Source organism: Gymnodraco acuticeps, unplaced genomic scaffold (assembly GCF_902827175.1).
Source record: "Gymnodraco acuticeps unplaced genomic scaffold, fGymAcu1.1, whole genome shotgun sequence".
NCBI classification, from domain to species: Eukaryota; Metazoa; Chordata; class Actinopteri; order Perciformes; family Bathydraconidae; genus Gymnodraco; species Gymnodraco acuticeps.
In genome coordinates this window covers 1704417-1725293 of record NW_022989985.1, presented here as the reverse complement: position 1 = coordinate 1725293, position 20877 = coordinate 1704417, and the positions used below count along the sequence as shown (strand labels likewise).

The following is a 20877-nucleotide window of genomic DNA, read 5'->3' as shown; positions in this document are numbered from 1 at the left end:
CATGCTTGTTAGCACAAGAATGTCCCCGACATTTATGAAGTAATCTTTGTAGGTTGTGTAGTTTTATTTTATATTGTTTATGTAGTTTCAAGTGCTTTTTTTCTGCTTTGCTATTATAACTATATAATACTTTGGTCTTAAAATGACAGTAATATAGTTTATCACAGATATTTCTGGGACATATTATGGTCCAACAGAAGAAGTTATTGTGACACGCTTTTTATCAGTGTATGTGTGTGTTTTTGTTTTTGTGTGTGTTTTATCACTTACATGCCTCCTGAAGATCCTGTCCAGCAGGCTGCGTCTGGGCGGCTCTGGCGGCTGACTCCAGTCCAGATCTGGAGGTCTCGTCCCTTGTGGCCCAAACACATTCAAATCTCTGAAACACTCAGTTTCTATCATCTAAATGAGAGGAAGGAAAAAGGAGGGAAGGGAAGGAGGGAAAAAAAAATGGTGAACCTTGTTAAGTGAGGTTTTTTGGAACCAAGCATTTAAAGATGTCATATTAAGTGCACACACTTACCTCATTCTGCCATGGGATGGAAACACTGCCTGTAGTAAATTTGGAGTAGAAGTCATTGTCAGTTTGGTCCAAATTTACTCCCTTGACTGTGGAGAACTGCTCTATGTCCAAAACGTCCTTACAGTACACTGCCCGAGGCTGGGAGAGGCCAATGACCACGGGAAAAATGGGGATTAAGAGGAAAAAAAGGAGACAAGTTTATCCAAACAGATCATTTATAATAATCAAACTGTACTTGTTGTAGTGTCCATTTTAGACCATTAGAAGAAGAAGAAATACTACAGCCACAAAATTACCATTTGTCTATTAATTACCCACTCCGTTTTGCCAAATTATAGGTGAAAACGTTTTTTTTTTCTCCGCATGCCTTCATGGTATTAACAGGCGTGCTGCTCATCAATGCGAGTAATGTTTAAGCTAAAGCATTTAATTAAGTAGTGAGCATACAATTGGACAACTGAGGTTATGAACGTTTCGAAACGCGTGATTTGATATAGGTTTATTGTTAAATGCGGACTCCATTAACTTACATAGTAATTGATATACAAATGATCAATTTATGGGTGGTGTTCCTTTATCTAAATAAAGAAAAAGTTGAGTATTAGAATATGTTTTGTGCAGTGTACTATCAATGGCTCACATCAGGCACAAAGGGGGGCTCCACTATTCCAGCCTCAAGCCTCTTGAAGTTGATTCTTTTGAAGAACGGGTGGAGCTTGACGTCCGCTGCTGCGTCTGCCAGGCACCCAAGCCTCTGCTTAGGGTCTTTGGTCAGCAGCTGGGTGAGCAGAAGCAGAGAAAGAGTCATTAAATTAGATCGACGATTGAAGATTTACTTTGTTGTCAATCATGCTATTCACAGGCCAAATGCACAGCAGAGTTAAGTTACGTTGAATCTGGTCTTAAAAAAAGTCCATGCTCACGATTCTACAGATGGCCTTGGTGTCCTCTGTAAATTTGTCGCTGTACTCCTCCTCTTCCTCCTGCACCCTCCTCTCCACCTCCTCCCGTTTTACTCGTTCTTTGCGGGCACGAAAAGGCGATCGCCCTGCAGTCATCTCGTAAATGAGACAGCCCAGCCCCCACCAATCAGGACTCATCGCGTACTTCTCATTGTTTACAACTTCCGGAGCTGGAGAGGAAGGGCGACAAGTTAATATGGATGAAAGATGGTACATTTGTAGGCAATTTTACTCATTGAAATGTTGATAATAGTGTTTCTTACCCATGTAGCCTACAGTCCCCACCCTGCCTCTGATGAGTTCTCCTTCAGGCACTTTGATGGCCAGCCCCAGGTCAGAAATACGGATGTGTCCTGCAGCATAACAGAGGTGATTAGGATGCATTTTCACGAGTTCAGGGAGATATGAAGCCATAAACAAGTTTGAAAATTGAGTAGAAAAAAGGCAGTGCAATGCCATCAACAGTCATCTAAGCCAACACTCACCATTGTCATCTAACAGGATATTCTCCGGTTTCAAATCCCTACAAAAAGCACAGCATTTGTTAAGAACGTCAGTATCAAATCACATGTTCTATAAAAGCATTACAACACAATAAAAAGATCAAGAATGCGGACATCTTAAAAGGCATTTGAGAGGGTTTATAGATTTAGTAGTGCTACCTGTAGACAATGGATTCCTTGTGCAAATGATCCAGTCCACAGCAGATTTGAGCAGCGTAAAACTGGACCCTGTCTTTCTCAAAGCCCGGCGTGCCCATGTTGTAGGTGTGAAACTTCAGGTCCCCCCCGTTCATAATGGTCAGCACCAGACACAGAGCGTCTTTGGTCTCATATGCATACGCTAAGCTCACCTAGAAAAAGAAAAGAACATGTTAAACGATTTTTTTAAATGTTTAACGTTGTGCTTGCAGCTCACATGAGATCAGACTTAATCGTCTGTCACAAAGCAACAGGAAGTCTCTTCACAGGGCTCTACATCAGACAAACCACAAACACATTTCAGTCAGACAACACACGTGTTTCTTAATGCTTATTATAAGCAGCATATAGTTTGAGTTTGGCGTCTAGGCTCGGGCCTCATCACTCCACAGATTTACAAAGAACATTGAGTGATGATTAGATAACTCTCCCCCGAGCCTACAGGTTGGAGCTGGGGTGGTGGTGGGGCAGGCAAGTAGCAGCAACATGAAACACAGCAGCAGGAACATGAACGTAGCAATAGCAAGTGAACACAGCAGTGCAGCAGCAGCATAGCGAGGCAGAGGCAGGAAGACCTGGCAGCTTAAATAGAGCGGCATGTTTAGGAGAATGTGTTTGGTTGTAAGAGGGACGAGGTGCGTCACGTGTTAATGTATCATTGGTGCTCGAGTTGACTGCCTGAACTAGCTCGTAGGCATCGCCTCATAAGTGAGATAGCAATTTAAAATCTTAAAGCTAAAATGGACAAGAACAGTGTTACCAGGTCTGCGAACAGTTTGTTCAGGGTGGTGATCACAGAGGTAATAACCTTTTTTCTGTAAATGAACATTTAAATTATTCTTATACGTTTACTCACAACAAATCTACTGTTGACTTTCTCTAAAATCTGCTTCTCGTTGAGAGCCATGGACTCCCCTTTCCTCTTCTTTATCCTCTTCTTCTCCAGCTTCTTGCAGGCATACATCTTCCCTGTAGCTCTGACCTGGCAGGCACACACCTGAGGTAGAAGAACAACATGGTATCTCCCACATTGCTGTCATTCAAATCTGGGCATCAACATATATCTGTATCATCATGTGATCATCTCTTACCTCTCCAAATCCCCCCTTCCCCAGCACTCGGTACTGCCGGAACGTGTCTTTAGTGATTGGTTGCCTGACAGAACACAGAAACAGCGAGATCCATTAATAGACGCTCATATAGTATCGATTAGGACGGAGATGTTATCAGCGGAACTCAATATCATCCTGAGTCTATTTCCTGTGCTGAGGGTGGGGCCTCTCCTACGCAATTTCACTTTCCAGACACGGATACAATTAAGGCTCGTCTAAAAGCCTACCGTTTACTTCCAACGGCCTTTGATATGCACTCTGCATGAAATATGTTCCTGTCTAGAGTCATCATACTGCTCTAAAGAGTCTCCGAAGTGACGCACAAGTCAAGATTCTTTATTTGTTTTCTTCTTAAAAATGATTTATTGTTGTAGGAAAGTAACATCTGACAGTTAAATCAAGAGTGCATTGCAAATAAGTATCACACAATTAAATGTGTATGTACTTGTATATATCCGGAGTATCTAAATGTAATGCTATTTTATAAATACATTTATTTGAAGAAAATATTGTACTTTTACTCCACATGTACAGCTAAAGTTAATATTTACTTTTCTGATTTTACATAGAAAATACCGTATCACTTTATAAGAAAAAATATGCTTTCTTATAGATTAAATTACCAACATGTATAAAGTAGATAGTAGCTCTATATTCACCACCACAAAAAATAACAATCATATTAATGCAAGTATTTATTAATATGATATTATCATTAATAAATCAACTACAGGGGACATTCAAAGAATACTTGAACTCCTACGGTGGCCCTGAAGTGCAAGACACCACAGCATTTCAGAAAACGCTACAGCATTTCAGAAAACACCACAGCATTTCAGAAAACACCACAGCATTTCAGAAAACGCCACAGCATGTCAGAAAACACCACAGCATTTCAGAAAACACAACAGCATTTCAGAAAACACAACAGCATTTCACAAAACACCACAGCATTTCAGAAAACGCTACAGCATTTCAGAAAACACCACAGCATTTCACAAAACACCACAGCATTTCACAAAACGCTACAGCATTTCAGAAACACCACAGGCATTCAGAAAAACCCAACAGCATTTCAGAAAACACTACAGCATTTCAGAAAACACAACAGCATTTCAGAAAACACTACAGCATTTGAGAAAACACAACAGCATTTCAGAAAACACCACAGCATTTCAGAAAACACCACAGCGTTTCAGAAAACACAACAGCGTTTCAGAAAACACAACAGCATTTCAGAAAACACAACAGCATTTCAGAAAACACAACAGCATTTCAGAAAACACAACAGCATTTCAGAAAACACAACAGTATTTCAGAAAACACAACAGCATTTCAGAAAACACAACAGCATTTCAGAAAACACAACAGTATTTCAGAAAACACTACAGCATTTCAGAAAACACTACAGCATTTCAGAAAACACCACAGCATTTCAGAAAACACTACAGTATTTCAGAAAACACTACAGCATTTCAGAAAACACCACAGCATTTCAGAAAACACTACAGCATTTCAGAAAACACAACAGTATTTCAGAAAACACTACAGCATTTCAGAAAACACCACAGCATTTCAGAAAACACTACAGCATTTCAGAAAACACTACAGCATTTCAGAAAACACTACAGCATTTCAGAAAACAACACAGCAGCATTTCAGAAAACACCACAGCATTTCAGAAAACGCCACAGCATTTTCAGAAAACGCCACAGCATTTCAGAAACCAACAGCATTTTCAGAAAACACACAGCATTTCAGAAAACACAACAGCATTTCAGAAAAACACAACAGTTTCAGAAAACACAACAGCATTTCAAAAACACAACAGCATTTCAGAAAACACAACAGCATTTCAGAAACACACTACAGCATTTCAGAAAACACTACAGCATTTCAGAAAACACCACAGCATTTCAGAAAACACTACCACAGCATTTCAGAAAACACTACAGCATTTCAGAAAAACACTACAGCATTTCAGAAAACACCACAGCATTTCAGAAAACACCACAGCATTTCAGAAAACGCCACAGCATTTCAGAAAAACGCCACATGCATTCAGAAAACACAACAGTCATTTCAGAAAAACAACGACAGCATTCAGAAAACACTACAGCATTTCAGAAAACACAACAGCATTTCAGAAAACACAACAGTAGTTTCATGAAAACACAACAGCATTTCATCAGAAAACACTACAGCATTTCAGAAAACACAACAGCATTTTCAGAAAATAACACAACAGCATTTCAGAAACACAACAGCCATTTTCAGAAAACACGAATACAGCATTTCAGAAAACCCACCAGCATTGCAGAAAACACTACAGCATTTCAGAAAACACTCAAAAACAGCATTCAGAAACAACACCACAGCATTTCAGAAAACACCACAGCATTCAGAAAACACCAGCAGCATTTCAGAAAACATACCCACAGTAATTCAGAAAACACTACAGCATTTCAGAAAACACAACAGTATTTCAGAAAACACTCAGCATTTCAGAAAACACTACAGCATTTCAGAAAACAAACAGTATTCAGAAACCCCATATTCAGAAAACACTACACTCAATCTTCAGCCAAACTACTACAAGCATTTCAGCAAACAACAACAGTATTTCATAAAACACTACAAGCAGCATTCAGACAACACTACAGCATTTCAGAAAACCGCCACAAGCAGTTCAGAAAACGCCACAGCATTATTCAGAAAACACCACAGCATTCAGAAAACACAACAGTAAATGTTCAGAAAACCACACAGATTTCAGAAAACACTAACAGCAATTTCAGAAACCACTACAGCATGTCAGAAAACACTACCAGCAATTTCATGAAAACACTACAGCATTTTCATTCAGAAAACACCACAGTGTTTCAAGAACACACTACAGCAATTTCAGAAAACACACAGCCAGTTCAGAAAAACCAAACACGCAATTTCCAGAAAACACAACAGTAAATTTCAAGAAAACACTACAGCATTTCGAAAACACTACAGCATTTCAGAAAACACTACAGCATTTCAACAGAAAACACTACAGCATTTCAGAAAACACTACAGCTTTCAGAAAACACCACAGTGTTTACCATTTCAGAAAACACACAGCATTTCAGAAAACACAACAGTATTTCAGAAAACACTACAGCATTTCAGAAAACACAACAGTATTTCAGAAACACTACAGCATTTCAGAAAACACTACAGCATTTCAGAAAACACCACAGCATTTCAGAAAACACTACAGCATTTCAGAAAACACTACAGCATTTCAGAAAACACTACAGCATTTCAGAAAACGCCACAGCATTTCAGAAAACACCACAGCATTTCAGAAAACACCACAGTATTTCAGAAAACGCCACAGCATTTCAGAAAACACCACAGCATTTCAGAAAACACTACAGCATTTCAGAAAACACTACAGCATTTCAGAAAACACTACAGCATTTCAGAAAACGCCACAGCATTTCAGAAAACACCACAGCATTTCAGAAAACACCACAGTATTTCAGAAAACGCCACAGCATTTCAGAAAACACTACAGCATTTCAGAAAACACAACAGCATTTCAGAAAACACCACACTCCATTATATATATGGAAGTTTTATGCTGATATATTAGTTCATCGTTTATACCCTATTCACCTTGACTGTCTCGAAAACAAAACATAACATATATTCATCAAAAAATTGCCAAAATACTTTTTTTTATGGCTGTTGTCAGTGTTTATGGCAAGATACAAGGAGATTTTAGAAATTCCCTCAGTTAAAAACGTTATCTTTATACATGTCAACAAGAAGCTTTTCAAGTTGGATTAATCCCATGTTTAGGTTCCGAAAATGAAGCATATATTTAATAAGATAATGCCTCAGTTGTTTAATTTAAACATAGCATTTCAGACAACATTTTAGAAAATAATCGTCTTTGTGTAAGTTGTCCAAATGGGCAAGTTTCACAGTGATATCTAACATTTAAATCTCCACCCTATTTACATATTCACATTTACATGTCTATTCTTTTATTAGCTTATTTGCGTACCTCTCCAGCATCTTCCACTGCATGAATCGGTCGAAGTACATGCTGTTCTGGTAGTCCAAGAACGAAGCTCCTCTCAGGTAGTCATGCAGGACCCTGGTGCAACACAACAACAGTTCAACTGAGATAATGCACGCTATCATTCAGGCCGCAGTATATTTGCTGTTTGTTGTATAGTGAAAACAGTGAGACAGGTGAGAGGGAATAAAGACGGAGGGGAGACTCACTTTCCGCAGTTGCTGAAGATCTCCTTACATGGACTCAGCTCAAGGTTTTCTCTGCACTCTTCTCCGAAATCCTCCGCTATGTCTACACGCTGAGGGGACTACATACACAACAACACATGTAAACAAACACAGTGACATACGCCGCAAATACACAAATACATTGCTTTTTATTTCGCCTTACTACATCAGGAGAAACATGCATAACTAGTCTACATGCTGTGTTTTGTACATTTAATGTGTACATTGAGTTAGTACATCCTTGTAAGAACGCTTGTGAGTGTTTCCTACAGCTCTAACTCAAGATAATTGTCTGCTTTTTCCACAGGATGTAATTATCAATCACTTTAAAAGGATACTAAATGCACTTTAACAACATAATGTGGAGAAAAAAAAGGTTATAAAATTGATCAGATAAATGAACATACTTCTTTTGAGAGGAAAGTCTTGACGATCTGGTCCCCTCTCCATTTTCTTTTCTCATCTGGTGTCACCTCATAGTCTTCCTAAATAACACAAACAACAACACAAAATATCTAATTATACCATGCAGTTTCAAATAGAAATGTGAATGATCTCTCTGGCTGGCTGTTTGTCCTCAATGATGACAGTTTATCTTTTTAGGTATTTAATTCATCTCGTTTCCTATGAGACAGACGTCAGTTTTTACATGAATAACTTGAATATTGACTTGTTTAATTTTGTTTATTTATTTATTAATGTTTCCTTAATACCTGCACTCACTGCTATAGTTCAACTATATTTCAAAAACCCAATGAAAATAGGGTGAATAAGGTTATAAAATAAATAACATAATGATGCTGACTCTCCCCTCTCGGCTTTCCAAATATGAAGAAGCAAATATATATTTTCTGTCAAACTCTTTTTCTGCCTTCAACAGGACATTTGTTATTCACACACACACACACACACACACACACACACACACACACACACACACACACACACACACACACACACACACACACACACACACACACACACACACACACACACACACACACACCCACACACACACACACACACACACCTCACACACACACCACACACACACACACACACACACACACACACACACACACACACACACACACACACACACACACACCACACACACACACACACACACACACACACACACACACACACACACACACACACACACACACACACACACACACACACACACACACACACACACACACACACACACACACAGTGTGTTGCTGTCACTCTCACATAAACACATGCTGCTCTTGGCTCGGTGTCTCAACATAAGAAGCTGTTGACACAAACAGGTTTTGGACGTTACACGCTGGACATATTGCAGAGGCAATGACATGAAGAGCGCTCTGACGCATTTCTCCAAAAATATATGGGAGGGGGGGTCAACATGGCGCCTGTGCTGCACGCTGCAGCGCTTCCTACCAGTGGCTTTTTTCCAACATGCTCCTGCGTTGCCTGGCAACCACACAGTAAACACGACGGGATTCCTTGAGGTCCTGGAGTGTCACAGTGTGTCATACCAGCGTCACCAGCTTTCCACTACAAAACACTCTCTCACAAAAAGTAGAGACCAAATGTGTTTCATAAATTATTATTATAAAAAAAATGTTCGTTTTACTTTTATCTTCCGTTCTATATTTTAGATGACATATATTCAAAGGATTATCTAATATTAGTGTTAACGAGCCTGAGTTAGCAAAGAGGCTATATTCTTTATCTGAACCTTGGACATATGTTGAAATAATATTTTGATGGGTGTTTAATGTTTTGTTCTTTGCAATTTAAAAACTGTACTATTGTGTACAATGTGCTTTGGCAAAAATAGGCGCATTCACACTGCGGTACTTTTCCCACAAAGGTTCATGTGAACTTAGTTCACGTGAACTCTTTTATCGCGTTCACACCAAAAAGAGCCGGTACTAAAATTAGTTCATGTTAACCTTTTTACCCCCTCGAAAGTCACTGCTAGAGAGCAGGGACTTTCGAGCGGCTCTTTTGTGAGAAAAGAGCTATATTTCTGATTGGCTGGAAGGATTGCAAACCACGCCCCGCAAAACTCCCAAAAAGTTTTGTGAAGCCGCCATTTTATTATCCTCGCATTAGCATTATTAGCATTAGCCCAGCGCAGAAACGCAGAGAGACTAACTTATGGCAACACAAAATAAAACATGGGAGCGGTAGAGATGAGGAGGTGTCGGCGTTCTGGCGATTTACTCGGAAGGCTTCAGTATAAGCTGCTGGGACTCCCAGCAGCTTCTACTGAAGCCAGTCCCCAACTCCGGGGACTTCCGGCCGGAGACTTTGGGCGGCAGTATACGCCTGAAGTGGTTTGCGGCCTGCCAGTAAACCCAAAGCAGAAGAAGAACAAGTGACGTCAGCGGCTTCATTTGCCTAATCCACCCCCACGGACTTTTTCCAGTGTGAACGCGATCTGTACTTAGTTCATGCGAACTAAATAGTTCACAAGAACTAAGTTCACATGAACCTTTGTGGGAAAAGTACCGCAGTGTGAATGCGCCTATAGTGTATTTATTTTGTCACTACAATAGCTTAACTGAGGCTTTGTTATCACACACACACACACACACACACACACACACACACACACACACACACACACACACACACACACACACACACACACACACACACACACACACACACACACACACACACACACACACACACACACACACACACACACACACACACACACACACACACACACACACACACACACACACACACACACACACACACACACACACACACACACACACACACACACACACACACACACCCCAAAGGGGGAAAAGAAGACGCCCCCCTTAAGTCTTTTGGAAGCCGAGGGGATCCAACACACACAAAAACACACATACTGTCTGTACACACACTTTCTGATGATGTAAGAGAAACCACTGGGATTCAAGTGAAGCACATTTCTTCCTCTGTCACACCTCTGACTTTGACTCGTTTACACATTTTTCGTTACATTTTCCTAAAAGCTAATGAAGAGAAGACCTGAAAAAAGTGTACAAATAATGTATTTGACCCTTAGGCCTGTTTCTTTGTCAGTTAGATGGTGGGCATAAAGCTCAGAGGTCGTTACATGGATTGCAGAATTAGCGAGAGCATGTGTTTAGGATGAGTGTGTGTAGAGTGTGTATAGTGGTTTTCCTCTCGCAGGGGGTGACGGTCATTTTTAGGGCTGGTTGAAGAGGGCAGAAAACGGCGGGGGTTTTGGGATTGGAAGGGCTGGTGTGGGAAACAATGCTGTCCTTTCTGTCCTCTCACATGCCTGCAAAGATATTCTGGGCATAGATAAAGACTTAAATGTGTCATGTGGGAGCTATTCCGTCTAGACGCAGGGAGAGAGAGATTGGAGAAGGGCCGGGTGACAAGGGGGGGATCTGACTGGTTAAATAATCACTACTCAGTGTAATTGTCCTCTGGGTGCATGACCTAGCATTGAAGTACATTCAGGTAACAATGTAATGAAAGTGAAAGCCCTGAAAAAGTGGATGGGGGTTTATCAGACCTGCTTTCATCAAGGAAAGAGTGGTGTATTTTCACTAATCTAAATAGTCTATATGGCACCAGGGAATATTGGAGGAATTGATCATTTGCTAAGCCCCTCCTCTGTTGTTACTGTTGCTATGCTTGTCAGGCTTTTCATTACACAATGATACATACGTGTTTACAACCAATAGGGCACCTGGAGAGCACAGACTCCCGCCAAAGCCGAACGCCTTTTGCACTATTTTGCAATGTTAATACAAATTGAAAAACTAATGTGTGAATCTGCTTGTGGTTTTTTTCTGCTCCAAAATGCATTTTTCTGTAACCTGCTGCCAAACTAATAGTTATAGGGGGAGAATGTACTACTCTAATGTGTAGTCATTGTAGTCAACACGTCCTTGATTTAACACAGAAGTAAAGGAAAGCAGGCATCTGATTTTACTAAAGATTTTATTGGTTGCTGGTATATTTGATCTGTTGGCATCAGTGACGTGCAGTGAGGTTCATGGCTGGTGAGGCACTGACTCTTTCAGAGTCAGATTTACAAATATTATATTCTGACCTTAATCGAAATATTCTGTTATTTTCAAAAGCTTTTTTGGTCTGATGTTTCGATTCATTCTAAACAGACCGTTCAACAAAAGGATACCCACAATCTAAATATTGGATTGTTCTTTCTTAGTAAGATCCCATTTTCATTACCAATGTGGTCTTACCTTGACTTGAAGATGAAGTCCATGCTATCCTTCTGGACAACAATCTCTATTACTTTTTTGTAAAAGTCCTCCTTATCTTCCTCTAGTTTCAAAAGTCTAGTTTGTTGTTTGAGTCTACGGTCTACCGTCTCCGCGTAGAATAACAGTAGCAACAAGAACCTGTGGGCTCACGTGCGCCCCCTTCAGTGCGGCAGAGGTTATGGCTGCCTCCCCTGGTGCTTTTTTCATTGCCGTTGTACGGCGAGCCTAAATATCATATATACGTGAAATAAGTTATTTAGAGACTATGGATGGCGAGGATAAATGTAATAAAGGGATCTACAAACATTACATTGGTGACCTACAGTGAGATGGTAACAGGCATGCGCTTAGGGCCCGCTTTCCAGACAGTTTCTGTGAGGTGACGCATTTTGAGGTGAGGCAGAGCTCATCTGTGCCTCACCCATAGGGCCTCACCTTACCACACAGTAACTGGCTTGAGCGCGCTCACAAAATAAGTGCCCGCGCTAAATTAGTGCCCGCGCTCCAGCAAGTTACTGTGGTCTTACGTGAGGCAGAGCTCGTCCCTGCCTCACTTCTCATCGCTACCCGTAGTTGTAGCGGAGCTCGGCAAATTTGCTGATTTTGACTATAAAAAGCGATTGGAATCATACATAAATCACATTTCCAACACAGATCAGTGGAGACATTTTATTATTATTACTATTTAGTTTTTCTTTAGTTGTTTTTCCGTTACATTGTAGTGTGGCCAGTCTATGAGCAGGGGCGGCGCCAGGGGGGAGCTAGGGGTGCTGAAGCACCCCCCAGGATTGCCAAAGCACCCCCTAAGAAATATGTGTTTTTTTTTGTTTTTTTCGAAAATTATTATTATTATCTTTATTAAATTAGAAATATTATTGATTACATCAATGCATATGTGAAACAAACACATTTTTGACCAAAAACATAAAGCCAACACAGGTGATATGATTAGGCCAATGGTCAGTACCCATTGGATTTTTGACCTACCCATAGGCTAAATGACTTTGTGACACTTGATTGACTTCCTGTTATCTAGAGCGCCAAATGATTTGCTAACAGTAAAGTGAAAAATTTATCGTTTTTTAGTCCTTAAACGACCACGTGTGGACACTCAATCAAAACCACCTGAAAGCGAGAGGGATTCTGCACATAATAGGCCTCGTGAGTACAAGTAGCTTACTTCTGGGTCTCTGTGTTTCATTCAAGCCCTGCTCTGTGTGTGTGTGTGTGGCACGAGCCATTTTGTGTGCGTGCGTGCGTGCGCGAGCGAGCGAGAGAGCTCGCCTCGCGCACCAGTGGGTATCTACCGGAGATCGTTGTGGTTAGCATCTGGTGCTAGCTAGCCAAGCTAATGGATATAAGGAGCTTTTTCAACAACAAGGTGGAGGGAGAACTCTCTCCTGTCAGACGGAGAGTCTCAGGTAACCTCAACTCAGTTGAAGTAAAGGACTCTCTCAGTGTTTAGATAGTTAACTTTAGTCTAGTTATCTCAGTGGGTCTCAAACGGTTTGTTTTAAAAGGGGAGTGATTTGTAACATATCTATAAAGAAATAGAAAATCTGTTGACAGTTCTGTTTCGTATGGGTGTTGAGATGTATCCATAGATCTCTTAATGTTGCTCTCAAAGTGCACCAGATTGATGCTTTTAACTTAAATATGTAACAAAAAATCTTCCCGGGGGAGCTAGCCCCCGGACCCCCCTAGAGGAGGTGAGGACCCTCCTAGAGGAGGTGAGGTCTGCTCCCCACTTGTAAAAATAGCACTTTACCCCTGCCTATATGCCGTGAGCTGATTATCGAGCCTTCATTGTAACAGTCGCGGGTGCACTGTGTGTGTGTGCGTGGGGAGTGTTGCAGTAGAAAATTCAACTGTAGCGCTGGTGCATTAATGGGAAACCCTAAATGTGTGAGCACCCTCTATGAAACGTCAAGCTACCCCACAGCACCCCCTAGAGAAAATCTCTGGCGCCGCCACTGTCTATGAGTATGACAGGTGAGGCTCTGCCTCCCCTGACTGCACGTCGCTGGTTGGCATAGCTAGCTAGCATAAGCTAATGTCAATGCTAAAACATTTGAATGATGTTTAAGGTGATGTTGTAGTTATGAATGATATTTCCTTCACTTTTGGAAATTATGCTAGTTTACTCCTCTTGATAATAAACTAGTCATCCGGCTAACTTACACATTTGATCAGATAATTATAGTACTGCTGTTGAACTTTATTTCCTCATACTCTTGCGCGTGTTTTTGGTTCATGGTAAGGTCGACAAAAGAAAATGACTTCAACCACCATCATGTCTAACATACCAAGTATATTAGATAAACTGGAGAAAAGCTTTAAAGATTTGTTGTTCATAGTTAGGTTTGGTAAATTATTAAAAGGAAAAAGAGATTGATTATTGTCTTGCCCCACTTTTTGCTGGGGATTTTCCAGGACACGCCCACTTAATGTGGTGTGTGTGTGTGGGGGGGGGGGGGGGGGGTGTATGTGTGTGTCTGTGTGTACCATTGCGTCCAGTAGCTGGATGCATCGTTGCAGTTTCGGTCTGGTATCACAGTAAAGACGGAACAGGAGCCGCCCAATAGGCTGTTTCTCACAGATGCTGACATAGTCCCTGTCTGCAGAAATAAAAAAAGCACACACACACATTATTTACAACACCTACTTTGGAAACACCATTATACAAACTAAGATAAACTCCTAGGTTATGTTTTAACCAAATTTCCTTGACCTTAATGGAAAACGTCATGAGGTCAAGGAAAGAAGATGGACTTAGGGAAAGACAACCGCAGTTCTGAACACTGCATTCACACTGCATTCACACTGGACTATTTAATCAGAGGTGCAAAAGTACTTATCCTATTTACTTAAGTAAAAGTAAAGTGTAGACATCATTTCTGCATTCAACCATTTCTAAATTCGGTACAAAAGTATTAAAATCAGAATATACTTAACTAATTATGTAGAATGGCCACTTTTATAAATAATATATCATATCACTAGATTATAATTTGTGATATATTCATAATTATTAAATCATCTTATTATTGAAGCTGGTAAGGGGGAGATAACTTGAATTACTTGTTGTATACTGCCAGGTATACCAAATCATAATCCATAAATGAATTTCAATCTTTTAAATTAATAATATGAATACCTGAAAGGTAACTAGTAACTAATTCATTAAAATAAATTGAAAGGAGTAAAAAGTACAACACTTGCTTTCAAATAGGAGTGGAGTTGAATTATATAGTAGCATAAATGGAAACAATCAAATAAAGTACAAGTGCCTTGCAATTGTTCTTAAGTACAGTACATAAGTAAATGCACTTAGGTACTTTCCACCACTGTTTGTAATTATCCTAGCGAATGTTATTGGCATGGGTATGTAGTGAAGCTTCAATACTCTGGGGGACAGCATTATCTCCTTTACTTTCACAAAGGAAAGTCCAGTGTATTATATGCTAAAGGAGATAATAAGAGTGGTGGTGAAGCTCCTTTCCTTACAGAATTTGACCATCTCCTATAATGGCTGCCACTTACATGCCACTTACATGATCCAGACACAAATCTCTGGATCATGTAACTCACTTACGAAGCTTCCTAGGCAAAAAAGACTAAAGAACTGCAGCCACTCTCTTCAAACAAAGTTAGCACACAAACACGTACCGATGGAGATTCCTAGCTCAGTGCACTGGCTTATATGTGGGAATCGAAGGATCTCCCTCCATTTTTTGCTCCTCCCTTTCCGCTTTCCTCCTCCACCTGTGGGGACAGAGAACAACAAGAGGTGAACATGTGGTAATGAAAGGACTTCATAAAGTTGTCAATGTGTATTTTTTATTCAGTGAGGAGAAAATGGAACCCTAAAGGCTAAATGGAGAGGGGTTGTGTGTGGGCTGAATGAAATCATAGTCTCAGAGTGTATATAATTGATAGATTATGTCTCACTTCCTGCGTAAATCTCTCCTCTCTCTGCTGACTTTCTTTCTCACTCAGTTGTTTTTCTGAAGGTTGAGCAGTATGTGTGTGTGTGTGTGTGTGTGGTGGTGTGTGTGTGTGTGTGTGTGTGTGTGTGTGTGTGTGTGTGTGTGTGTGTGTGTGTGTGTGTGTGTGTGTGTGTGTGTGTGTTACAGACAGCTTATTCTGACCAGCTCAGTTCCCATCAGAACCCAAATCTTGCCAGGCTGGATTCTACATCTCTGAATAATGATGATCAGCTTCCTGTAGCAATGTAACACTGCACCATGAACAAAAATCACTTGCATCCAGATCGTACATTTTTTTGGGAGGAAATGTATGGGCTCAGAACAGTCTCATAATACACACATGCACACAGAAGGATTCAAACTTGTATTTCCGGATCCACACTTGTGTTTTTCAATGCACACACAAATGTATTCCGTTTCATATACATGTAAATAAAATTCAAATACAGAAAAAAGTTTTACATATGTATTTTTGATCCTCACTTATTAGTTTCCCGTTTAAATCCCCTGAACCTGCAAACACAAACAGCTTTCTGTGCACGGATCGCTTTGCATTCGTGTGTGGGTTTTTTGAGACTCCCCTGACGGTCAGCCGATTCGTACTTGTAATTTTTTCTATCTATAGCCAATCAGATGTCTCCTTCATTCTAAGCCAATCACATGAGCGCGCCCCCACGAGGGTAAGATTACTTCATATACGCATTTTGCGCAGTCCGGTCAGCTCGCTAAACAGAGGGCGGAGCATCAGGTGATCATGCAGAGCAGCGTGTCTCCATCAGACTCAGCAGCTGATCTGATTTCTCTCTTTCGTCCGGTTATACTTCACTCGCGTTTATGTCCATATCGATCAGATCCAGCTCTCCTGATCGGCCTTTATAGAGAGCACCGATCAAACTATTAAGAGTGAATATCGGCCGATAATGACCGGCGGGGCTCCCCCCCCGTTAACAGGTCACTGTCTAGCACTGGCTTCGTAGTGCACTGATCGATTAGGCTAAGCTAACCTGTAGCTGCTCCCTCCACACTCACAACAACTTCATACAGACATAAATAAAGCAGCTGTATTCGCCATACAGGAAACGCACATTTAAAACGGTTTTGCCTGCCGTTTTTGTGTACACAAGCATTCATCAATGGTTTGGAAAGTGGCGCTGTACCTTAATAATATAAAGGCTTGTATTTGCGTGCATTTCCTGTTCGGAAAGTGGCGCTGTATTGAGAGTGGAGGGTGTCCTGAGATTAGCCGGACTGCGCAAAATGCGTACATGAAGCGCTACGTCATGAACGCAAGAAATCTACCCTCGTGGGGGCGCGCTCATGTGATTGGCTTAGAATTGAGGAGACATCTGATTGGCTATAGATAGCAATAATTACAAGTACGAATCGGCTGACCGTCAGGGGAGTCTCAAAAAACCCACACACGAATGCACAGCGATCCGTGCACAGAAAGCTGTTTGTGTTTGCAGGTCAAGGAGATTTAAACGGAAAACAAATATGTGAGGACCAAAAATACACATGTAAAACCTTTTTCTGTATTTGGATTGTATTTACATGTAGGCTATATGAAACGGAATACATTTGTGTGTGCATTGAAAAACACAAGTGTGGATCCGGAAATACAAGTGTGAATCCTTTTGCGGATCATGAAATACAAGTGTGAATCCTTCTGTGCGCATGTGTGTATTATGAGACTGTTCTGACCCCATAGAATTAGCTGCGCGGTCAACCTTGAATGCTATTTATCATGCCTTAAACTCGTCACGTCAACATTTCCAATACAAACCATGTTAAAACTACCCCTTTTTCTTCTCTTGTGCAGTTGTAACACAACTGTGAGAACTAATTTATCTGTTTTTAATTTATTTCAGCTTGCTGCGCCTATGTGCGATTCAGTTTGATATTTTTCTTAATATGCAAAGACTGCTCTAATGAACTAACAGGGTTTTCCTTTTACCAATCTTTGCAAGTGTGGCCTGCTTTTATAAGCTATATTGAAAGCAGGAGAGCAGGGAAACAATGACAAGCAGACATATTTAAGTAATAACGCAGGAATGTGAGACAGACTACGTCATGTTGAAGCCTCTCAGTGAAAGCTTTTGCAGTTTTCCCATCAATCCCCCTGCTATACTGCCTTAATTCTTTTCCCACTCTGCTGTTGTCATGATGTTACACTTACTTGAACTTAAATTGAACTATATTACACGCAACAATGGGAAGATTTAAGAATAACATGTTGGTGGATTGTAACTATTTCAACAACAGTGTCATGAACCTGAAGGTATGTTTCCTTTTTCTCTGAATTCCCTCTGGCATCTTTTGCCACCTAAGGCATATATACATACTTTCAAGGCTATTCATTTTGTGATATAATATATTATGATGTTGTATTTTCATCAAATGTACAGGTAGCCTAGATGCAAAACATTTTACATGTTAAATTCTCGATAAATATAAGCATTGATTTGAGAAATTATAGTCTTTTTCAGGCTTCAAATAATCACAATGCTAAATAAAATATTCTTATACTAGAGCCACAGGCTGCATACATTAATCAATATGGAATACAAACTCGACCTGAGGATGAAAAAACCCACCAACCAACCCCGCCAGTTACTATAAACACACACAATTTAGCAGGGCTCATAGGCAGTTTACAATGTTGGTGGTCAGTGGCAAAGTTAACAACTTTATACGTGTTATATTTCTATTTATATACTGTATTTCAGGTTACGAGTGGAGTAAAATTATTAAAGTAAATGGCAAAGTATTGTACAGTGACGATTAAGCTGGACCACTTCCTTACTCACTAAGAACGTTAGCAATACAACTCTGATATAATATCATCAAAGAACAGTAGGTGTGCCAGTCCTGAATGGGGCTTTGTGTAATTGCCTAAGTAGATCTAAAGAATAATGCACTTAATGCAGGGGCTCTTTGCTTTGGAAATAAAATAATGCTTGCTTACTATTGTAGGCAGTAGGCTAGCTTACTGCTAACTAGCTTATCAGCTAACTGAATTGCCTAGTACTTGTATAGGCAGTAAGCTAGTTAGCCACAATTGCCACTTAAGTACACACTTTTTCAACCATTCTCTTTGATCCATAAAACCCATAAATAAATTGTTTTCATGGCCTCATATTACAGGCTGGATATGTTTGTAGATAAAGGACCCACATCATCACCACCACAGCTGACAAGACTGGTAGTAGTATCACCACAGCACGGACAAACAGAGCATGAATGTATTAATAACCCAAGCCAAAATATCCCCTAAGAGAATCATTAACTCTGAGCACCTGCTCCTCATCAACACCACTGTAGACCAAACAAGCTATAAACAGGCACACTTCCTTATTCAATCACCAGTTGTTCTCTGAAAACAGTTAATATGTAAAGTAATGCTCAACTTTGTGGTGTGGTCCAATATTTTAATCCACTTTAAAAAGAAACTTGACGTCTGCTAACAGTACAGTGACAGTGAAAGGTCATTCCCTGCGAGCCACCATGCTAAAAATTAATGCTACTGTAAGGCGTTGTGGATAAAAGTGTCCACCAAATGGCATAGATTTCCTGTGAAGGGTCAACACCATGTCAAATAATTGTACCAAACATCTGCGCTCCACCCAGGCATTCAACTTTGACACAATGCTGAGACAACCACAAATAATCTAGTTCCTCTTTTGTTCTTATTGTTTCCTTTTTACTTTCTCTCTCACTGCCCTTAAAACCTATTTATTTGTATTTTCCCCGACCTTTTTATTTTTCTCTCCTGCCATCACCTTCAGTTATTTCTCTGTTTCCCGTATTCCAGCTTTTTTGTAATTTTCCCTGTGGGAATTTTCTATCACTGTCACCTCTACATCATCACTGTCACCTCTACATCATCACTGTCACCTGTACATCATCACTGTCACCTCTACATCATCACTGCCAGCCCATGACCGACCTAGTTTACCGCTTCAGACTAAAACGCCCTTTGTTTTAGGGTTGAATAAGGTCACGAGGTTACAGCTTTATAGGCACATATAAAAAGTGGACCATCTATTGCTATGTTTATAGCAATAGATGGTCCACTTATTTTTTAACTTCTAAAACAATGTAATGAATACTATGGCTTTTTGACACAGTGATACCATTTTCCAATAGTTCAAAGATTAGAGCAAACTCTAGAGTAAAAAAGTAGCAGGAAGTGTTTTTTTCTGCTGTCTTATCTTGTAATTTCTCTCACGACACATCATATTTCATGCAAAAAGTCAGTGAAGATGTTGAAACCATAATGTCATTATTCACAGTATGTGAAATAAAAGAGAGTTTGGGTGTGGGAAACTTTGTGTAGATACAAATATCTAAACTGGTCAGCAATCTCTCACCAGCACCCCTGTCATCATGTTTATACGTCCGGCTGTATCAAACTATTTCTTCCACGAGCAAATCTGAGTAACAGCAGAGTCCTGTTGGGTGCAAAGACCTAAGCATCTGAACACACCCAACTGCTCCCACAAATATGCAAATATCATGCATGAATTATTTATCTACACATGGGAGATTCATCAATCTGGATGCAACTTCCTGTGCAGCCTCAGTGTCCTTTGGCTTTTTTGATGTCAAATACAACCCTTAATCAGTTCAAATTTGTTCTGCATAAATTACTTCTGCATTGATGGTGGCCCTCAGCTGTTGTGTATCTGGTTGCTGAAGGGGAAATATTTGGACGGGATGTAACAAACTATGTCTGGGGGGAAGTTTAGGGGAAGGATTGTAAAAATCAACATGAAAGGAAACACTGGGATTATAACATATTGCTATGGAGCTGCAGGAGAAGAATCTCTACTCATAAGTGTTTTATGTGCAGATCTGGGTTCATTTTGAATAAAACGTGACTTTTAAAGTTGAAAAAAATCTTAAATGTTGTCCATAAACTCTCTTCTATTCGCTCCACCATGCTTTTCTTTTTCTATTAGACGGTTCTCATTCTCTCTTGGTCTGTCACTTACACATGAGTAGAAATATGCTCTGCGCTGAAGGTCCGCTGCACACA

General features: G+C 40.2%; 1 protein-coding gene across 2 annotated transcripts in view; it reads right to left on the bottom strand.

The window, feature by feature from the left end:
- grk5l (G protein-coupled receptor kinase 5 like) overlaps positions 1-20877 on the bottom strand; it is a 35294-nt gene that overhangs the window by 2949 nt on the left and 11468 nt on the right. The window contains exons 2-15 of one of the 2 annotated variants that reach the window (XM_034212543.1): positions 15520-15615; positions 14356-14468; positions 7996-8073; positions 7571-7668; positions 7347-7439; positions 3278-3341; positions 3043-3183; positions 2148-2338; positions 1971-2008; positions 1749-1838; positions 1447-1655; positions 1164-1301; positions 524-661; positions 271-402 (exon numbers count right to left, since the gene is read on the bottom strand). In XM_034212543.1, the coding sequence (XP_034068434.1) occupies positions 271-402; positions 524-661; positions 1164-1301; positions 1447-1655; positions 1749-1838; positions 1971-2008; positions 2148-2338; positions 3043-3183; positions 3278-3341; positions 7347-7439; positions 7571-7668; positions 7996-8073; positions 14356-14468; positions 15520-15615 (1619 nt within the window). Of the gene's footprint in view, positions 1-270; positions 403-523; positions 662-1163; positions 1302-1446; positions 1656-1748; positions 1839-1970; positions 2009-2147; positions 2339-3042; positions 3184-3277; positions 3342-7346; positions 7440-7570; positions 7669-7995; positions 8074-11829; positions 12083-14355; positions 14469-15519; positions 15616-20877 lie in introns of those variants that run through there. The other variant, XM_034212544.1, reaches the window with a different exon arrangement.